General features: G+C 40.1%; 2 protein-coding genes across 8 annotated transcripts in view; both read right to left on the bottom strand.

Annotated features, from left to right (window-relative positions):
* LOC310960719 (calcium-activated potassium channel subunit alpha-1a-like) overlaps nucleotides 1-5708 on the bottom strand; it is an 85700-nt gene extending 79992 nt beyond the window's left edge. For all 6 annotated transcript variants that reach the window (XM_083932488.1, XM_083932490.1, XM_083932492.1 and 3 more), the window contains exon 1: nucleotides 4945-5708. In XM_083932488.1, the coding sequence (XP_083788614.1) occupies nucleotides 4945-5175 (231 nt within the window). In that variant the 5' untranslated portion in view covers nucleotides 5176-5708. The remainder of the gene's footprint in view (nucleotides 1-4944) is intronic.
* Nucleotides 5709-6458: 750 nt separating this feature from the next.
* Nucleotides 6459-19438, bottom strand: part of LOC310960997 (disks large homolog 5-like) — a 33008-nt gene continuing 20028 nt past the window's right edge. For both annotated transcript variants that reach the window (XM_083932904.1, XM_083932905.1), the window contains exons 19-33: nucleotides 19132-19253; nucleotides 17815-17898; nucleotides 17565-17724; nucleotides 16511-16673; nucleotides 16292-16425; nucleotides 15300-15464; nucleotides 14948-15131; nucleotides 14245-14393; nucleotides 13836-14006; nucleotides 13540-13736; nucleotides 12485-12628; nucleotides 12131-12258; nucleotides 11570-11679; nucleotides 9332-9441; nucleotides 6459-7487 (exon numbers count right to left, since the gene is read on the bottom strand). In XM_083932904.1, the coding sequence (XP_083789030.1) occupies nucleotides 7384-7487; nucleotides 9332-9441; nucleotides 11570-11679; nucleotides 12131-12258; nucleotides 12485-12628; nucleotides 13540-13736; nucleotides 13836-14006; nucleotides 14245-14393; nucleotides 14948-15131; nucleotides 15300-15464; nucleotides 16292-16425; nucleotides 16511-16673; nucleotides 17565-17724; nucleotides 17815-17898; nucleotides 19132-19253 (2125 nt within the window). In that variant the 3' untranslated portion in view covers nucleotides 6459-7383. The remainder of the gene's footprint in view (nucleotides 7488-9331; nucleotides 9442-11569; nucleotides 11680-12130; nucleotides 12259-12484; nucleotides 12629-13539; nucleotides 13737-13835; nucleotides 14007-14244; nucleotides 14394-14947; nucleotides 15132-15299; nucleotides 15465-16291; nucleotides 16426-16510; nucleotides 16674-17564; nucleotides 17725-17814; nucleotides 17899-19131; nucleotides 19254-19438) is intronic.

Below are 19438 nucleotides of genomic sequence, written 5' to 3'. Positions count from 1 at the left end.
CCCCACGCACCTGACACATCTAAGGACATTGAGTCACTGCCACAGAAGATAGAGTGCACATTGCACTCTGACATAACCTGCCTTGCTAGATATAAATCAAACATCATTGAACTATAAATGTAGAAATCTAATGTAAAGAAATCACACAGTAGGTAATAAAAGTCCCCCTCCAATCGAAAATATGGTTTTCCTTTTTGTTCCTACAGTTGGATGTTTGCGCTTCATTGTGAAGAATGACGTATGACATTTGTGTCATTCCTGGTCCAATATTCAACAAGTGGGGATGTAGAAACCTGAAGCCGCCAGTGCACATACACTGAGAATGGGCCTGCATTGAAGTAGAAGACTTTTTGTTGAGCAGGAAAACTATGAATGAACAAAAAGGTACATATTCGTAGATTCTGGAATTTCTGATGAGGTATGAGTAGATGTCTTTTTATGGATTTTAATGTGCAAATTACATTTTTTTTGTGAAAAAAAAACAAACGTAAACATCCATTTGCTTGAATATCATGATGTTATGTTCTGTCATACTGTATTGATTCTCTAAAGCACTGTGTTGGTTTTTAATAAATAGTTTATATGCAAAGATTTGTGGCGGACAGTGGTTCATTTTTTCTTATATATAAAGCCCTGGCCACTAGAAAGAGTATCATAACAACGTAAACTGAGACAGGAAGTAGTGTAAGGGCTCACCGCTAACATTAGCATTAGCAAACCTAGCTGACTTGTAATGTTACCACCGCTCCATTTGTTGTCAGTTTTCCTAAAATCAAATTTTAAAATATTGCAATATATCGCCTTGCTTACAGAAATCACAGTATACTGAATTATAACCCCTCTATCATGATCTGTATTGTATCGCAGGATTCATGCCAATACACAAACTACAGCTGTGGCTGATGTGATTGTTAGTTTTGCAGGTATTTAGTCGTAAACCAAAGTACTGAACAAATTAAAAATGTTGACCAGATGATGGCCTTTTATGAAAAGTTAGGGGTCCTTCAATATTTGTAGCAATTGTTGCAGTAATTCCTCCAGCAGTTCTTGAGACATTTCACTCAAAACCAAACGATGGTGTTCGAGGAAAAGTCAGGAAATCACCTGAGGAAATATCTCCTTAGAAGAACATTAAGGTTTGTACCAAATTTAACGGCAATTCATCCAATAGTTGTTTTGTCTGCATCAAAGTGGTCGACCGGCCGACATTGCTAGGAACACGCAGCTAGAGTGGCTAAAAATATTGGGCGTTGAGGGTCTTCTTTCAATACCTTGAATACACAAACACATCCACCAATGCTACATCAACTTTTGTCCACTGTTGAATATGTGGTGCCTCAAACCTCCAGCAGCTGCCCTGAACAGAGGTTAAATGAGCAATACAACACATTCCTTCAATGAAACTTGCTCACTGTGAATCTAAAAAAATGATTGGAGCTGCCACAGTTTGTCATCCTCCTATCATGAGTACAGTACCATTTACAATGAACAGTTTCTTTCTTCCTCCCAGAAAGATAATAGCCGTCATTCATCAGAACCTCACAAACTACGAGTTTCATCGATTACCATCAGACTGGGTAAGGCAGAGTCACAGAGACATGAGAGCTGTCAGAACACAACAGAACGGAGGCAGCTAACAAACTGAAAATCAGGAAAGGAGGAAACAGATTATCAACTCCCATCTATGAATGCTAACAATGTGCACTGAAAGCTCCATGTTTGGGCTGCTAATGACATGCACAGACCGGGAGGGGGTGGGGAGGTGTTCCTCCAACACAACCTGCCACATCTCACAGCCTAGACAACTGCATAACAGAGAGAGATTTACTCTTATAATGAAATCCTTTGCTTCCTAGTTGCTTAGCAACAAAAACACTGATTCATATGGCACATACCGTATGCCTCTGACACTGCATTTCTGACACTTTGGAGGAAGGTTGATTCGTGGATGAGAAAAAGAGGGTGAGAAGAAGACAGGGCAGGAGTTACAAAATGAATGCCAGGAGAGCAAAAGGCAGAGAGGGGATGATTGGAAGTGAAAGGATGACCCGACGCTGGCTGACTCCCACAGAGGAGAACAACAGGTTGGTGGAGCTCACCAGCTTCACTTGGCACCATCTGAACAAAAACACAAAAATCGGACTGTTTTCTTGTATTAACACATGAACAGTGTTCGACTGTTGACTTCAACAACCTCGCTCCGATCTAATTTTCACAGATGTATTTCTATACACCTATAAATAAAACTTGGATGCATGCAGATGGATTATTTTGAATATTGTAATTCGTAAGTTTAAGTCATTTATCAAGCAAAAAAATGCTTCATGAATGAGAAGATTTGCTGCTCTTCTCTGTTTTATAACTGGCATATTTTGGGGGTTTGAACTGTTTGTCACATAAGAGGACATCGCCCCTGGCTCTGGGGACTTGTGATCTTTTTTGGACATTTTAAATGTCACATATTATGCTCATCCTCAAGTTCGTACTTGCATTTTGGTTTATACTAGAACATGTTTACATGCTTTAATGTTCAAAAAACACATTACTTTTCTCATACTGTCTGTCTGAATATACCTGTTTTCACCTTCCCCCTTCCCCCTTGTTCTGATTGGTCAGCATTTTTGGGTCTAACGCACCGGCGCACTCTGCACCGTCACTGCAGACGAGGAATGACTCGAGTGACATCACAACCTTACAGAATTCCTAAGAGCTTGTTTAAAGCTCAGTTTCTGAATAGGGGCTGTGTGCATTCCGCTGTGGATTGAGTGTTTTGGCATTTATAAAACACCTCAATCTGCTTTATCATCAAAAAAGACATGGAATCTCACTTTTTACAATATGAGACCTTTAAAGATTAAGTGATTAACTAAATAACCAAAAATATACCAGCAGACTAATCACTGATGATTGTTAGCTGCAGGCCTAATTGTAACCAGCTTTGACCAAAGCATGGAAATGATACAGACGTCTCCCTCCAAAAGGTCAGCACCACCCTGCATGCAGCATTTGCCATTTCTCCTAGTCCACCTTGACTGTCTGAGAGATAAATGCACATACATTAGGTAAAAGGATAAACTGCTCCATCTCTGTGTCAGCTGGTCCATCTTTGTCCCTAAGCATACTAGGAATCATACAAACTTTATGCCTAATGAACATGTGATACCACAGAGAAATTGCTTTTTCTTTTTTCTTTTTTTTCCAAACACAGGAGTGCAGCCGGCATCAGGCCCGTTGTGTCGTAACAATTGTGAGAAAGAAAATCAGGTGGCAGTCTGCCTTAAATGTTATGAAAATGATTGTTGGGGATTACAGAGCCACCACAGACACACAACTGGTAAGAGAATGTCTGCTGGACATCCACCAATGTGTGACAGCTGACTCGCTCTGTGTGTCCTGAACGGGCAAAACTATTCCTGACTTTTGGAAACGTTTCAAACTAAGTAATGCACGGTTCACTGGAGGGTTACAAGCAGCAAATAATAATTATGACCTCAGATCATTTTGATGAGAAGATAAAATATGGGAATATATAATGGATGAATACCAATTTAAAACTTTAACCTTTTAAATCCCAAGGTTCTGTCTACATCTTAAAATATTAAAGGGCGAGTTCATCCAAATTAAAAAATAAATAGTGTTGACATTCCCGATAAAAGGGCAGTGAATGGAATTTGGTTTATGATGGTCTAGGGCTGGGCAATATATTGATATTGTATCTATTGTGACATGAGACTAGATATCATCTTAGATATTTGATATTGTAACATGGCAAGTGTTCTTTTTCTGGTTTTAAAGTTGCATTACAATAAAGTAATGTGACTGTTTTAGCGGTTATACCTTTTTTATTTCATGATATGCATTTTGATTATCAAAATTCTCACTGTGTAAATATTTTGTGATGTGAGATTTTTGCAGCTTTATGACAGTCACAGCAGCATGTGAAATTATAATTAAAAAAAACTCAACAGCATCTTTTCGTTCCTCTTTTCCTGATTAATCCACAGAACAATCCGTTTTCATAGGAACTAATTATTTGGTGGAAAGTCGTTCCAGTACAAAATGTTCACAGGAAGGTCTGTGGATTATCCTGGAAAACAATGATATTGCTTCTACAAAGACAAGTTGCCAGATGTTTTTTGTTTTTTTTCCACTGTTTTCAGAAGCACTAATGAAATTCTATACATAGCCGTTGTACTGGGTGGTGGTGGAACTCTCGAGAGGGAAATATCTCAAAACCTGGGTTTATAAAACAAAATTATCTGCATAACTAAATACAAGAGGCTCTATTAGGAGGTGGATTTGTCATTTTAGGGGATTCAACCCTTTCAAATTCCATTGTTACCACCATATCAAGCCCAGATCTGAAAATATGTTTTAAAATTGATAACTTAATGAAACAAAGGATAGAGTAGTGAGATTAAAAAAAAATAAATGAAGATAAAAGGTGTATAATAAAGAATGTATTATTTTAATCCGCTATGGTGCATTTTGTGATTTCAGGTTCAGCCAAAATGCAACGAATATAGTAAACTATCAACAAAAGTAACATAAGGAAGAGAAGCCGTTTATAACCTGCTTGTGTGTTGGATCATCAAACAACCTAACGGAACAAACAGAGGGTGGTCCACCATCAAGTGCCAGCTGCACTTATAAGCAGACACCTGCCGAACACACCATTGTTCACCAGAACAGTGAAATGCTTTTGGTATAATGGGTTTTATTTGTAACGGTGTGTGACATTAAGCCAAGAGAAGCAGAGTTCATTAATTCAAAGTCATGCACCTTGCTCTCTGTGGATGCGGCCTTAACAGATTTAATTACGAGCCCCTTTCATGAATCAAACTGTCTGGACACTGTTGTCACGCGCGCTGGCTCTATATCCTATAATAAATAGGCCAAGTCATTCTGTTGGGGTGTGGTGGTTTATGAAATGAGCGGGCGTACCTTCTTCTTGGCGTTACAGTGGCAGCACACAGTCCACAGGTATTTGAGAGTTCTCCACAGGAGGATTATGAAGAGACCCCCAAAGAAAGTGACCATGGAGGAGGCGAGGAAAGCCCACCACATCCGCTGCCCGTTGCTGTCACAGGGCACATCTGGTGAAAACGGGATGATGACATTCATCTTGGAGATGTGGATGGACGGATCCGGGTTGAATTTCTCCCTTTTCGACATTATCGGCCTCTGGTCACCTGCCAACCCACCCCCCAAAAAACAATCAACGCAACAAGGATTCAGGCGCTTTGGGGAGCTCCAGCCAGCGCCCCCTGATGCCCCAGCGGCTCAGCCATGTTAAGTCGACCACCTCCCGCTCCTCTGCCTTCTCATCTGGCTTCACCAGGCAAGGACGTAAAAGTTGAGTCGCCAGCAGACACAAGCACAGTGATAAAACTTCCTTTGAAATCAAGGGATCAGTTTTGCGCCTCACGATGCGCGTTCACGGCCGGAATCGCGCGTCATCCGTTTGCTCAGTGCGTAAAAATCACATTTTCCTGCAAAAACTCTTCAAAAACTCACGATTTTCTTGTCAGCCCCGATGCATAAAAGTGTAAAATGATTACTATGTCGATGAATCACTCACTCCACCTTGTTTAAGAGCGCAGCTTTCAGCAGCTCCGCTACTTGAGCTCCGCACCGCGCACTGTTGAATGCACTCCTCGCGTTAGGTCGCAGTTTATCGATATCTTATAAAAATCGGTCGAAGAAGAGAAGCTCTCTTGTGTTGACGAGCGGATTGAGTCATTCTCGGTCTCCGGTGGCCGCCTGTCACATCCATTTGTCGGGAGATGGCATCGCAGATTTACAGGTAGCGGGGGAGGAGCCATCAATAGACGTCGATGTTTATCTGGATGTCTGGTTATTTATAGTGACCCTCCATCAATTTTTGATGATTGTAACTTTGTTTATACATCCATCTTACTTTGGCGGGTCTGTGTGCACAATCTTTCAGTTTTATAACCAATTACATCCACGATTTAACTGCCTCAACCTCAAATTTCCTCCTCCTACTTTTAAAAATATGCTTAAGCATGGATGTTCTATTTATTCTAAATAACATGGTAAACATAATAGTGGGAAACCAATAAAAAATACATAGAAACATCAGTTTTTGGAAATGTAGCAGTCTACTACTCTTCAGAAAATATAGAACAATCTAAACAATGTTAAACCACTTTAACCCGAAAGTTATTCAACAAGTCAATGCATAAGGATATTTTTCTAAAGTGGGTAGCCATGATAATGTGGCATGAACCTTGATAAAAGGACATCTTACCATTTCTCACCTACAGTGGTGGTTTACTCCCCCTACTGGACAAAAAAAAAATGTACCGATGTTGAGATCCAACATGCTATTAAAAGCTGAGGATGCAATTCAATTTATCAGATGAACACAAGTTATATTTCAATGGGAAACACAGACAACTTGCACTCTATTAATTGTACTCTGTTTTTAATATTTTATACAAATAGTATCCTTCATTTAGAGAAGACCTAAAGTGTGTCAACCAACTTGAACATGAAATGTTGACAGTGTGATGTTCTGAAAATCCAAGAGGTGCATGTAAATGTGTTAAGTTGACAGCCAACCATGAACCACAAATAAAATATCCCTTCTTAAAAATCCACTTGACAAAGAGGAACAGTATTGGCAATACCAGTAGAACACACAAACCGGGACAAAGAAAACACCTGCTGTGTGATTTATAATGGGTATTGTAGTGTTAATAAATCCAGCAATGGATGGTGATGTTTTTTTAGCTTGGCACAATATTAATTTTGAGGACTGAAATGATGAATAAAAAAAAACCAGAGCCATCAAAGAGCCACATTGAACAGAACATAATGTGAAAGTAGGAAGCAGATTTGCCTCAATCTCTCTATAAATAAGAACATTAATCAGAAAATATAATCCTTCCTATTAACTAGACAACTACATTTGTATAACAAAAGGTTCAACACCACCATCTTTGATTTGATTAGATAAATTAAATGGCAGTGACATACGTATAAATATAGAGAAGGGAACACAGTGGTCCACTCTATCTTCACTTTAAGAATAAAGTCTTCAGTTTGCATCGATGCAGACTTTCTGTGGTCCGACATAGTCACGGGGCAAAGTGGGATTAAAGGAGTGCTACTAGATGTAAGGGAAAACATTCAAGTATTAAATGCTAGTGTAAACAAATCTATCTGTAGTACAGTACATCACTATTGTAGTGGGAATATTACATCATCATCATCAGTGCTGATATTGCTATATGTGAAAAAGCATTGGGGTTAACCATGATGTCTGTTAGCTGTACCGGTTCACTGCATATCTCATAGTAAGAACCACACCCTCGCTAATGTTTGGGAGTGATGCGTGGTGGCGGGTGACATTTTTTATGGCGCTCCGTCTGGAATCCACAGCACTTTACTTTGTTCCTGCTCCACGATGGTCATGATCTGAGTGCAAATGAAAGCGACGCTGCCTCCTTGGACAACGCCTGCAACACAGTGGGGGTGGGGAGGAATATTTACATGACGCATTTATGTCAGATTGCTTTTACATGAACATCTAGGGCTGCAACAAAGGATTCTCGTCATTATCAATTTACCGGTCTCTTTTTTCTCCTTTTTTAAATGAATCCATCTATTGTTAATCTATAAAATGTTAGACATTTGTGAAAATTGTTGGGTTGCAGCTTTTCTTCTCAAAAAAAAGTACTCCACTGACTGATAACTGTTAGACTAACAGTTAAAAAAAAACCCAGATATAGACTTTTTTTAATATCATGTATTTTTCTTCTTTGCAAAACCTGGTGCTAATGCCAGCATTGCCCACGATGCATCTCAACAGTCCTGCCGAGGTTTGGGTGTTTTATGCTAGTTTGCAGTCAGTGTAGTTTCGAGCTGCAACTCTCAAGCAGAAATGAGGAGCAGAGTCTAGATCGTAGACACAAATCTAACTCGCCAAAATGTATCAGATTTTGCGCATCTCCCTCTGGAGCCTCTTTTCTTTCAAACAGACTTTGATATGTAACATTTAATGGTCAAATCTGTTACCTGTAAGAAAATTGTTAACTGATCATTTGTTTATCCCGAGGGGACAACTCGCTGTCTGACCAACAGTCCAAAACCAAAGTATACTGACTTTACTATCACATAATGCAAATAAAATCGGCAAATCTTTACAACTGAGAAGTTGGTTCTCAGAGAGATATTTAGCATTCCCTTGAAAAACTATTTACTGCTTATCATATAGATAAGATAACCGTTACGTTTTCTGTCAATCGACTAATTGATGAATTAGTTGTTTCAGCTCTAGAAAAATGTGCATCACAAATTCCCAGAGCGCCGGTGATGTTTTAACTTCACTTGTATTGTCTTACCAACAGTCAAAAACGTTCAATAATATGAAAGCGAGAAAAGCATCAAACCTTGCTGATCGGCTTTCTGTTCAGCCACAAACAATGCTAATGCTCTCATGGACAAACAGGACTGACCAGCCAAATTATTTCAGGGACTTTCAGACTACAGGGATGCGCTCAGCTGCACTTCATGCCACCAGATACTCTGCTGTTAATTACAGTTCTCATCGTAATGACCGTGCAGAAGTTGGCCAGCAACCTCTCCCTGTTAGAAGGGATCAGTGGTGGTATGTGTTCATTTCCAGAGCCCTTCCCCATAAATCCTCCTCCTTTTATAGAGTCATTTATCAGCTTGACAGTCGGGTGTGTCAGACTGGCTGCTGCTCCAGATACCAAAACTTTATGTCTGATCTTCGAAAGACCTCAGAGATACTGTGCTCCGAAAACCTCAGATAACCTCCAGTACGGTTAGAGACTCACATCGGTAAACTAGAGCATATTAAAATATTACACTTTTTACCATGACTTATTGTAACTGGATCTTCTGGATAGTTCTCTCATTTTATTTGTGAATACAGGTTTCTTCTATGTGACAGGTTCCCTAGTTCACCCAGATACCACTTTTACCTGAGACTGATACAGTATCTACTAGTGCAGTTAGTTTTGATTTTAAGTCAGCTGCTGAGATTTCTGCTGCCATCACAACAGAATGAAGATTCATTTTTATTCGTAGTGCTTCAATTTTTCTTCTAAATCAGAAAATTACAATTTAATCGGTCTGTGGTAACATAACGGTTCAAATATCTAATTTTACTGACACGGACAATGATTCATCATATACGCATTTGCTATCCAACTGAAAAAAAAAATACAGAGCACTGAAGACATGTCTGTGAGCTCAAAATAATTACTGTTATTACTGTAATTCCTGGCCCAATGTTGACAGCACATCAGAGAGAAATGAAGTAATTCCCACCAACCTGTGAAGAAGCGGCTGTACTCCTGCTCTACTTTCTGTGCTGCCTCATACTGCTCCTTGGAATGTTTCTGTGAGAGTTTATCCCGCAGGTACAAAGGGTCCTTCTGCTCTCTGCAGAGACAACATCAGCACCTGTCAGCATCTTTAAGAATCTCACTTCACACACAGAATTATAACACTGTAATATCAAGGTGTGGAAGAAGTCAGAGTTTGTCAAAACCACTAAATAATTTATGAGAACAGGTCTTCATTTTATGTATGCTCTACTCACACCTACAAACTCTCCCTTTCCATTTCTTTGCATTGTGCTTGTATATTTGTATGCTGGATTTAAAGTTTACCTAATATCCCGATCACAACATAAGCCTGAGCAAATTAGCACCTTTCTTTGGAACAGTGTGTGTGAAAGCGGATGATACAATTTGCACAGCAACAAGTCTATATGTAGCTTTTATGAGATCTCTCTAATGGATACCCTTCCAGCCCACTGGTTCACTCCTTTTCTGCACAGTCTTTAGTAAAAGTATTGGGACTCCTTAGTCCCCAGTCTTCATCCACTGGGAACCCCTGAACCAACCTAGAATCCCACTCACATCTCTCCCTGGCACTCAGTATGCAGTCAAAATATTGGCCTGCTGATGCCTCCCAGAGGATAAAAAGCCCATGAAAAAGCTTGAGCTTCTGTCAATCGCTGCAGCAGGAAGGCATTGGGAGGTGCGTTTGTGTGTATGTGGCGGCTGCAGCAGGCGAATGTTTTAGCCACCCACGCCACAAAGAGGAGCCACAGGCCCTATAAAGTCTCTCTAGACAGCTGGCACTCAGCTGATGACAGCAACAGCTTAGCAGGAATCAATCTCCACCATGTTTGCCTGCTGCACCACTTCATAGATTTGTGGACGTGGGTGTGTACGCGTGGCATAGAAAGCCTGTTTCGGGCAGACCTGAGCATGTCTTTATTTCTGTGTGTGCATGTGCAAAAAGTACCGTGGCGAGAGGTCAGCAGATTTAATCTTCCCATGAGATTACAAATGAAAAAGCAGAGCACAATCATCCTGTCAAAACCTCAGTAGGTGGTGTGAGAGAGCAGGCTGTGCTTTCTGAACTAATGACACTGTGATCAAATCAGGCTGATCAATTAGTTTTTGTTGCATCTGCAGGATGAATATGATTATGAAAGCAACAAGACTTCTGCAGGCGTCAATTTCCTGAGCATCTGTCTCGATAGAAAGAAAATGAAATGAGAGCAAACAAAAATTATATTTCCTGGGAGGAGAATTAGCATTGACATATAAGAGCTTTCTTCTAAAAATGTGTAGCTGAGTCATTCTAACATCCATCTTCTTGACCAAAACATCTTCCTGAACGGGCAAAGACGACATTTGTGCCAAATAACCTTCTACGTTTGTGTGCAACTGTTCCATTTTTGATTACATAAGAATTTAATGTCCAATAAGTTTATGCCATAATAAGAACAAATTTAATGTTAAAGTTGATGACTTGTGTGCTTTAAAAGGGATAGTTTGATTTTTTTTTTTAAGTGGGGTGGGTTGAGGTTCTTAACCCTATCACACCCCCAGTTTGGAGAAGCAGGCAGGAGTGCCGGCATGTGAGATAAGCAATGTAGTGATGTAGATGAGGGCAGCAGCTAAATGCAAAAAATCCATGTCAGTTTAAGTGTACCCTATATTAAGACTATTTTCACCATCATACCATGCCATCAGACAGCCCTGTTTGAGTTTACACAGGGGGGAACTGAAGCTGCTCTATGCTCTCGTCAAAGCCACCTGAATCCACAGTAACAATCATTTTACCTCAAGGACCAAGTAGATCAGCAACTCACATATTCTGTTTTTCCAGCGGTGTCTGGTGACTTTGACGAGAGCAAAGATAGATAACAGCTTCAGTTACTCCCTGCTTAAACAGGGCTGTTTATTGCAAGGAAAGGCAGTGAATACAAGTTTAGCGCAAACTTAAACTGCTTTGGAACTTTTAGTTTTGTGACCCAACTTTAAAAAAAAAAAAAATCACTTTTTCTAAACATTATATACTCATAAACAGCCTCCAGAACTAAGAGCCTCGGATGAATGATTTTCTCAGTGTTTCGCTGTTGGATCTGAACTTGAAACTGAAACAGCAGTGACACCAAAACACAAAGCACGCTTGACATACACTTGACATGTTGTCAGACAAGAAAACAGAAAGCAACTGAAGTCATCTTTCAAGTCATGGGATTACTCACTTTATCTGCTTGGCATTTTTGTAGCGAATGAATATGACGATTGGGTAGATGTGAACGCTGTGAAGACGCTCGATGGCGTGAGGGGCAATGTCAAGTAAACAGTGACAGTCCTATGAGAGAAAGTGACAGCAAAAGACGATATGAGAAATGAGGGGTGGTTCAAAGCAGAATGTTGCAAAAAAAATATGCCCGATGAACTATATTTGTTTCCTATACTTCGCAATGGTTTTTGATACAAAATTTACATCAACATAAAGTTGACATCAGAGCTGCATTTTGGATATAGTGAACATTTGGAAGTAGTTCACACAGCTGCTTGACTCCAAATTTGGACAAATCATAATAAAAAAAACATTTATATTGCCTCTGAATACCGATGTGCTTATGCCTTCAGATCTAGATGGACTTGACTTCTATTTGCAGCCTACGGTTATAGACACAGCGGTGCACAAACAAGGCGCTAACAAACAACAAATACACAATTTCCATTGATATTCTAGTACCCAGATGTCCAATTGATTGCCCTCGTATGGAGTTTAATCCACAGTGAGATGACTTTACCTTCTCTGTGATCTCTTTTATTGATGCAACAGTTGTCACATCAAAATGGCCGCTCCTCCGTTTGTAGTCGATAAACACACAATCCTTTACTCCCCGCTCTATTGCATGCTGAGATGCCTTCATTATCTCTGGAAGCAAATTAAATGACATTTTGAAAAATTGGTGTAACTCACGCTGATTTAGTTCCCCGTTACCCGTTATCAATTCAATAATCTTTAATTTTCTAACTAACCAACTAACTAACTCTTGGTGAAACCCTGCTCTACAGAATGACAATGAGAGACACATCTAAAATCCTTCACAAATTAAAAAAACAACTCTTGTAACAGACTCATTCTGTGTGTTTAGACTCACCAGGCAGACAGCGACAGAACTGGGTTGGAGCCTCTTTTACCAACATGTCCTTACTGGACTCCACTAATGGACCTAAGATCAGCACTGGTCTGGGGAAAGAGCACTCAACCCTCTGAACCCGCTGGTACATTAGGCTCACTCCGTCTGAGCAGGAAAAACAGAAATACAGTTCATTACAAAATGCACAAGAGGTCATATAGATATCGCTGCCTTTAATCAACCACAGTTATGTGTCCTGGGAAAGGTTGTGTTGAGCCAGCATGCTTTTTACCACACTATCATGTCAAAAGGTGTCTGTTGGCTTTGAAGAGAGCATAGAATATTGGAAAGGGCTGTAAAGCACGGGGAAATATTCTTAATATATAGAGTACACTTAAACTGGTATTGATTTTTTTAGGTGGCTAAAACAGACTTAGCTTCTGCCCCCGTCCAGCAGCTAAACATTGCTTAGCTCCATGCCTGTCCTTCGGTTTCTGCTTCCCCGAACTCAGGGCGTACGGACTGCCATCTACTGTAGTTAATATACTGACTATGGTTAAATACCTCATACAAATCCAGTTCAAAAGAGCCAAACTATCCCTTTAAGAGTGAGATTAAAGTACTGGTACTTTATTTGACTTGACTAGGGACTTTTTTTCTCCGCTACATTTGCTTGCTAACCAGTTGATACTTTAGATACATTCCACAGCGGTCAATAAAATATTTAAAATATCAATTTTTTGATGAGTCTGAAAAACATGTCATGTTTCCGCTCAACGAGAAAGAGAAGACACTTAAGAGTCATGGAGAATGAATTCAACCTGTTCTAGACTCTTTAATTCTTTACTTTTTTTCAACTTTTTGTTTTTTTAAAAAGACAATATGTGTCTGAAACTGGAGATGCATTTTTAACCAACAGCAAAGCCAATTTTTTTTCTGTCTTCTTTACAATGAGTGCGTTTATTTTGAAAACTTAAGTATACTTTTCTGCAACTATCCCTTTCATCTTACTAACATTCATCTAACATTTGCCTTGTGCATTTCTGATGAAGCTGCTTCAGTAGAAGATTTTTCACCTTCTGTGATGGGTAAAGAATCTGTGCTTATGGCGTCCAGAGCCATCAGATCCTTCCCGTCCTTGGATCCGCTGCGTTTGTGCTTCAGCCTCCGGCGGAAGAATGATCTCCGTGCAGCAGCTGAAAGAGTCTTGCTGGTGCCATTATCATCTTTCATATCGGCCATGCCGTGTCTCCTGTAGAACTCCTGGTCCATCCTTATGGAGATATTTCAGCACATTCAACTCAACTGTAATCACACTCCTGTTATTTAACAGCTAGCTCATGTGTAAAAATAAACAATGGGTTGGACTTACATGTATTTACTTGGAATCTGTCCCTTTTCCAGCTTCTGCGCATTCTCATCAAGTTGCCAGGCCATCCAGTAGCCAAAATTGCCATTTGGTAGAGTATCTTCGACATACAGGATGTCGTCTTTCTTAAAGCTCAGTTCCTGATCTGCCTCTGCCACCCTCTCATAAAGTGCTCTGACAAGAGACATACAATAAAGCAGTTATGAAGAATACATTCCTCTGACCTCTGAACAAGGACATAACAGATTGAGAAACAATTTCGAAGAAGATTAGATAGATTCACTCTTCACTCTTTCATGGATTCAGTCTCAACAATACATAACACCAAAACGTGGTGGTTTCATATTACTGAGGTAATGATGACCTTTCTAATACCGCAACAGATTTTTGGATTGTCTGGTGGTGAAGGTACCTTATAAAAAGTCCATCTCCAGGAGACTCTTTGATCGCAGAGAGGTTGTCCACACAGTTCTGGACCTTGAATGTGATTGTTTCAGCTGGTTTCAACATTTCCAGGTAAGCCTCCTCTTTCGTTTTGTTCTTCATACCGATACCATTGTACTGTTTGAAAACATAAATTGTATTATATAGTTGACAAAAGGACACTGAGCTCTGCTGCAAACACAGAATTACTCATTTTCAGTAAAAGCAAGTCAAACAAGGCACAACAAACAGACACATACAGAGTTTCACTTTAAATGCCTAAAGTATACAGTTACAACCTATGGAGCAGTTTTTAAATGAGTTGAATTATTTTTTTTCGTTCAGTCACACTGAATCTTGTCCACTATTTAAAATGCTACTGCGTCATTTTATCAGTTGCCGTCTCACTACCGGCATTGCAGAGGTGCTGTAGACAAATCTATAAGAGAAGCACACTGGAGTGCCACCCAGAAAGTGGAGAAAACTAGGATAAGTTGGGCCTATTTGGGTTGTTTTTTTTTAAAGAGTTGTGATGAAGGTAGCCAAGCAAGATCTCCACGACCTGTGCAAAAGACATGTAGAGGTCATCATTGCCACATTGTTTCTAGAAATGTGTTAGCAGTAACTGCCCAACTCATTTGTATTGTGCACATGCCTCTCTTAGTTAATTAAAGTGATTTCATTGCAGGTACCTCTATTATCAAGTCTCCAGGCAGCAGGCCATCAGGACTCTTAGCAGGGCTGTCATCTTCCAGACTCTCCACAAAGATGCCATGAACGTTTCCTCCACAGACCTGAACACCCAGCTCCACCTGGATCCTCTTCAGCCTCACCAGCCGAGGCTCTGCAGCGTGGTGTGTACTGGGACCAGGAAGCCTAAAGAAAAGAAAACTCACAATTAAGCTTTGAATTTAGTTATAAACCAATTGTCACTTATCACAAGACACCAAACAGGAAAAAAATGAAAGTGAAACAGAAAAAGAATATGCAATATAGAAAGACACTAAAGATAAAAATAGCAGGTGTTATGTGTTCCAGTTTTACCTGAAGGAGTTGTGAGGGCTGGTGGCAGGAGTAGTCTGTTTGGATGGCGGCGTCATGGTGCCCTCGTCCTGCTCACTCAGTGTGTCGACGGTGGAGTGATTGTCCGGGGTGGTGGCTCCGCTGTCGTGGGGAGTTGGCTGGTTACTGATGGACTCCATGCGAGAACTGAAGAACGACAGTCGTGGATCAGTCAAAATCCTTTTCACTCTTCACAAAATTACTTAAAAAGGTCCTATAATATGCTAATTTTCCAGTTCATACTCGTATTTTGGGTTTCTACTAATTTAATTATCAAAGAACACAGAATTTTTCTCTCTGATTGGTCAGTGTCTTAAGCAAGTCTTACACATCTGTGCTCTCAGTGTCTCAGTACGGTCATAACAGCCAGGAAATAACTGTAATGGCATGGTAGCAGCACTCTACCTATATATAGCATAGTTGTGACAACACAACTGTACAAAAATCCTGACGGCTTGTTTAAATACACAGTTTCTGAATACGGGCTGTGTGCATTTGTCTGTGGATTGAGCGTTTTGATACTTTCACAGTATTTATATAGCCCCTTAACCTGCTCTATAATCTAATAAGAGGAAAATCTCATTTTTTAAATTATGGGGCCATTAAAATAAAAGCTATTCATTGAGTTTCAGATATAACGTCAATGTCTAAATAGACAGTAGCTAAAATGAGGATACAAATGTTTTGGCATACATTGTGCAAACTGTGTTGTTTTGAATAGTTTACTCTGTTTTTTGTTTGAGTCTCTTTGTTTTGTTCATGTGGCACTTTCGTCTGTTGTTGGTTTGGTTGCATATTCATTATGCATTTGCTGTGAACATGGTGTTGTGTGTTTATGCATCAATTGTTTGTTTGGTAGCATAACCATTCTATTCATGCTTTCACATACTGAAACAACTTTCACTGGCACTGTGCTGACAGGCCTACAATTCCTACAACCAATCCGTGGTGTTCTTTCCTTCTCGCTTTCTTACCCTGAACGAGAGTGGTTGCCCAGCTGAAACATATGAGGATTATACTGAGCCAAAATGGTGACTGTGTCACATTGCTGTCCGATCACCAGCCGTGCCTGCTGCTCATTGGCATTGCGAAGGTTGATTCCATTAAACTGGAAACAACAGTGATTCGTTAGACACAGAAAGAAACAAGAAACAACAGCAAGACATCTAGTCAAAGTGCGGTGGCTGCTGTACCTCAAGGAGTTGATCTCCGTACTCTAAACGAGCTTGGTGTGCGATGCTGCCTGCTGTCACTTTGGACACAAATACTCCTCCATTTTCTCCACTCACAATGGAGATCCCCAGTGGTTCTGCTCCTTTCTGTACTGTCACATTGCGTGGCTCCTCTAAGTATGGTCTTCAGAGAGGACAAAAAAAAAGCGGAACATATTGTACAGTTGTAATTTTTTGACAAGACTGCTGGCAGGATGCAACATGCAACTCTGAATTATATAAACTTAGAACTCCAACTAAAATTAAATAGGAGAAACTGTTGCCTGTGCAATCAGACATTTCAGTGTAACGTAGCTCTGTACAGTGATTTACTTCCTTTAAAGCAAAATGCATTGCTAGCCCTCAGGACAATACGATATGGGAGCTGTGTGGGACGTGCCGCGTGTCTTTCAGAAACCAACTCAAAGTCATGCAATCATATAAAATTCAACAGCGTTCTGAATTTAAAAAAAGGAAAGAAAAGATGACTTTAACAGCGATATACATCCATTAGCTTTTTTTTTATTAGAGCTATTATACATTCAAACAAATGTAGCACTAGCACCACTCCTGCTACATTTTATATCTGTAGTGTACACAGAATGTCTTGATGTCCGTGCTTTAACAGCCTTGCAGGTAGTGCATATACTGTACGTGCTACAAGCAGCATTGGACAAACCTCAAGCTTCTTAAAGAGTTGAACTTGGGCTTAACTGCCAGTGGAAGTCTGACAGAGGAAGTGTTATAAGAGACAAATCTGAAAAGGAGATGGAGACAGGAAAGAAAGTACCCAAAGCAGGAGGGAAAGTTTTCAGGTTATAATGAACAGCAGGAGAGAGGAAGGAGATGAGAAGAAAATAATAGGTAGGGAGTCAGCGTTATAATGATATGAGGATGGAGGCCCACAGTTTTGTTTACTGCTTAACTAACACTTAATCAAAATTAAATAGACAGAAGCACAGACAAATGGTGGAAAACATGTCGTGTTCGGCTGAATGATGGCAGCATAACGACCCGGAAGAAAGGGCTGGCTTACCCATCCTTCCGCCTGTCACCAACTGGAACCGGGCTGACTGATATCCTGGGCTGGGTGGAAATGGAGCTCTGCGATTGGCTGCTACTGAAAGACGATGTCTCCAGGTTGACAGGGGACATTGGAGGTGTCGGGCTGCTACACTCCGAATGCGAGAGGGAACCTGCAGTGGCAGAGGGGAAAGGTATTAATTCAGACTTGGTGTTTACTGCTGTGATGCTCTTTATCAGAGGATGGTCAAACTCAATCGTACCTCTGTCTGATCCAGTGGAGCGTGGATAACGAGCTGCAGGGATCTTAATACGTTCTGCTCTAATCTGTAAAGTACAGGAGGAGCCTGAAGACCACAAACAGGGAAAATTCATTAAGGGCTCACCAGTACACTACCTCAGTACATCAAGCCATGCAGATTACAGGGTTTCCCTCAGGATATTGCTTAGTGAAGGAGGTAAGCTGTTTTTCCTGACATTGTGATAGACTGCTCCGATGAATTACTACAATGATAATGTATGATCAGTCACTGTCATCTCCTGAGCTGACTCAGACTCAGACTGTAATACATCTGGTGGCCTATTTAGTTGCTAGATTATGTCTAAGCACCCATTAAATGTGTGGCCTTTACTGTGTAATGCACAGTAATGCCGCTGCCCTTTTTCACTGATTAGGTTAGATTTCATAAAAATGCTACAGGCATTTCTTCTGATATTAGTGAGGGAAGTCTCCACAGATTTAGCATTATACGCCTAAAAATATTCACAAACTAAACAATGAGAGTTTTTTCATTGATGTATCAGAATCAGATAATCTTTTTTTAATTCCATGCATTCTTCTTTGGCAAAACACGGTCGCTATATTACCAACAATGCAAGTTGAGTGTGTTATACTAGAAGCAGCTAATGCAGCCTCAAGCCGCGATCAGGAGCAGGCTATAGAGGCCTGGCAAGCTCACTTATTTCTAATTCCATAACTCCATATTGTTTTCATTTATAAAGTTCATTTTCATTCATTCATTTATTCATTAATTTTCAGTAGTCTTGCATATGGGGGAATGTTGGATCTTCAAAATTAAAGAGTATAGTCTTAACCAGCTTTATATGAAAAGATGTGTCATGAGATAACTTCTGTTGTGATTTGGTACTATATAAATAAAACTGACTTGACTAACCAAGATCTGACAACAGACGTTGACATTTAAAATCAGTGGAGCTTTGTCAGTTTGCCTTTGCTATACACTGTGGAAATCCAACTACAAAACAGGTGCAGTACGGGTCAATGCTGGAAACAATGTCCTGGTTACACTACTACCTACATTTTTTTATATTTATTTATTTATTTATTTTTAAATCATCCATAACAGTGATGTCTGTAGATTATCCACAATAGAACAGATTAAAGTGATAAATAATCGAACCAAATCTATTCACATTGGTTTGATACCACTAAAAATCAGAGAACATCTGTAATTAGGGTGAACTGACCATTTAAACATCAGAATAAAGAACAGTTTGTTTTAAGGAGATATTATACAACTACAATTACAATTAGCATAAAACTAGGGCTGCATATGTACCCAGTCTGGCACTGGAGGGCAGGGAGTTGGTGCTGTGTGGTGGTTGGCTGCAGCTCGGCTCAGTCATGTCCCCAGTGCGCTTGTGGCTGAGGTCCAGGCTGAGGCGACCTTGATGCTGGGGGCTAAAAGTGGCGAAAAAGGTCTCAATGGGTCAATCATTAAATCCTGAGCACAATGTAATTTGCTGCATGCCATCTGTTCATCAAATCTGGGGCAGGGTAAACACTCTTGTTTTGTACAATAAAAGAGGATTTATCAAAATATATGTTGAATGTTTAAGAAACAATACTAGGGATGTAACTAACGA

This window comes from Echiichthys vipera (genome assembly GCF_963691815.1).
Source record: "Echiichthys vipera genome assembly, chromosome: 18".
Lineage (NCBI taxonomy): Eukaryota > Metazoa > Chordata > Actinopteri > Perciformes > Trachinidae > Echiichthys > Echiichthys vipera.
The sequence above is the reverse complement of the archived record's forward strand: the minus strand, read 5'-3'. Positions and strand labels throughout refer to the sequence as shown.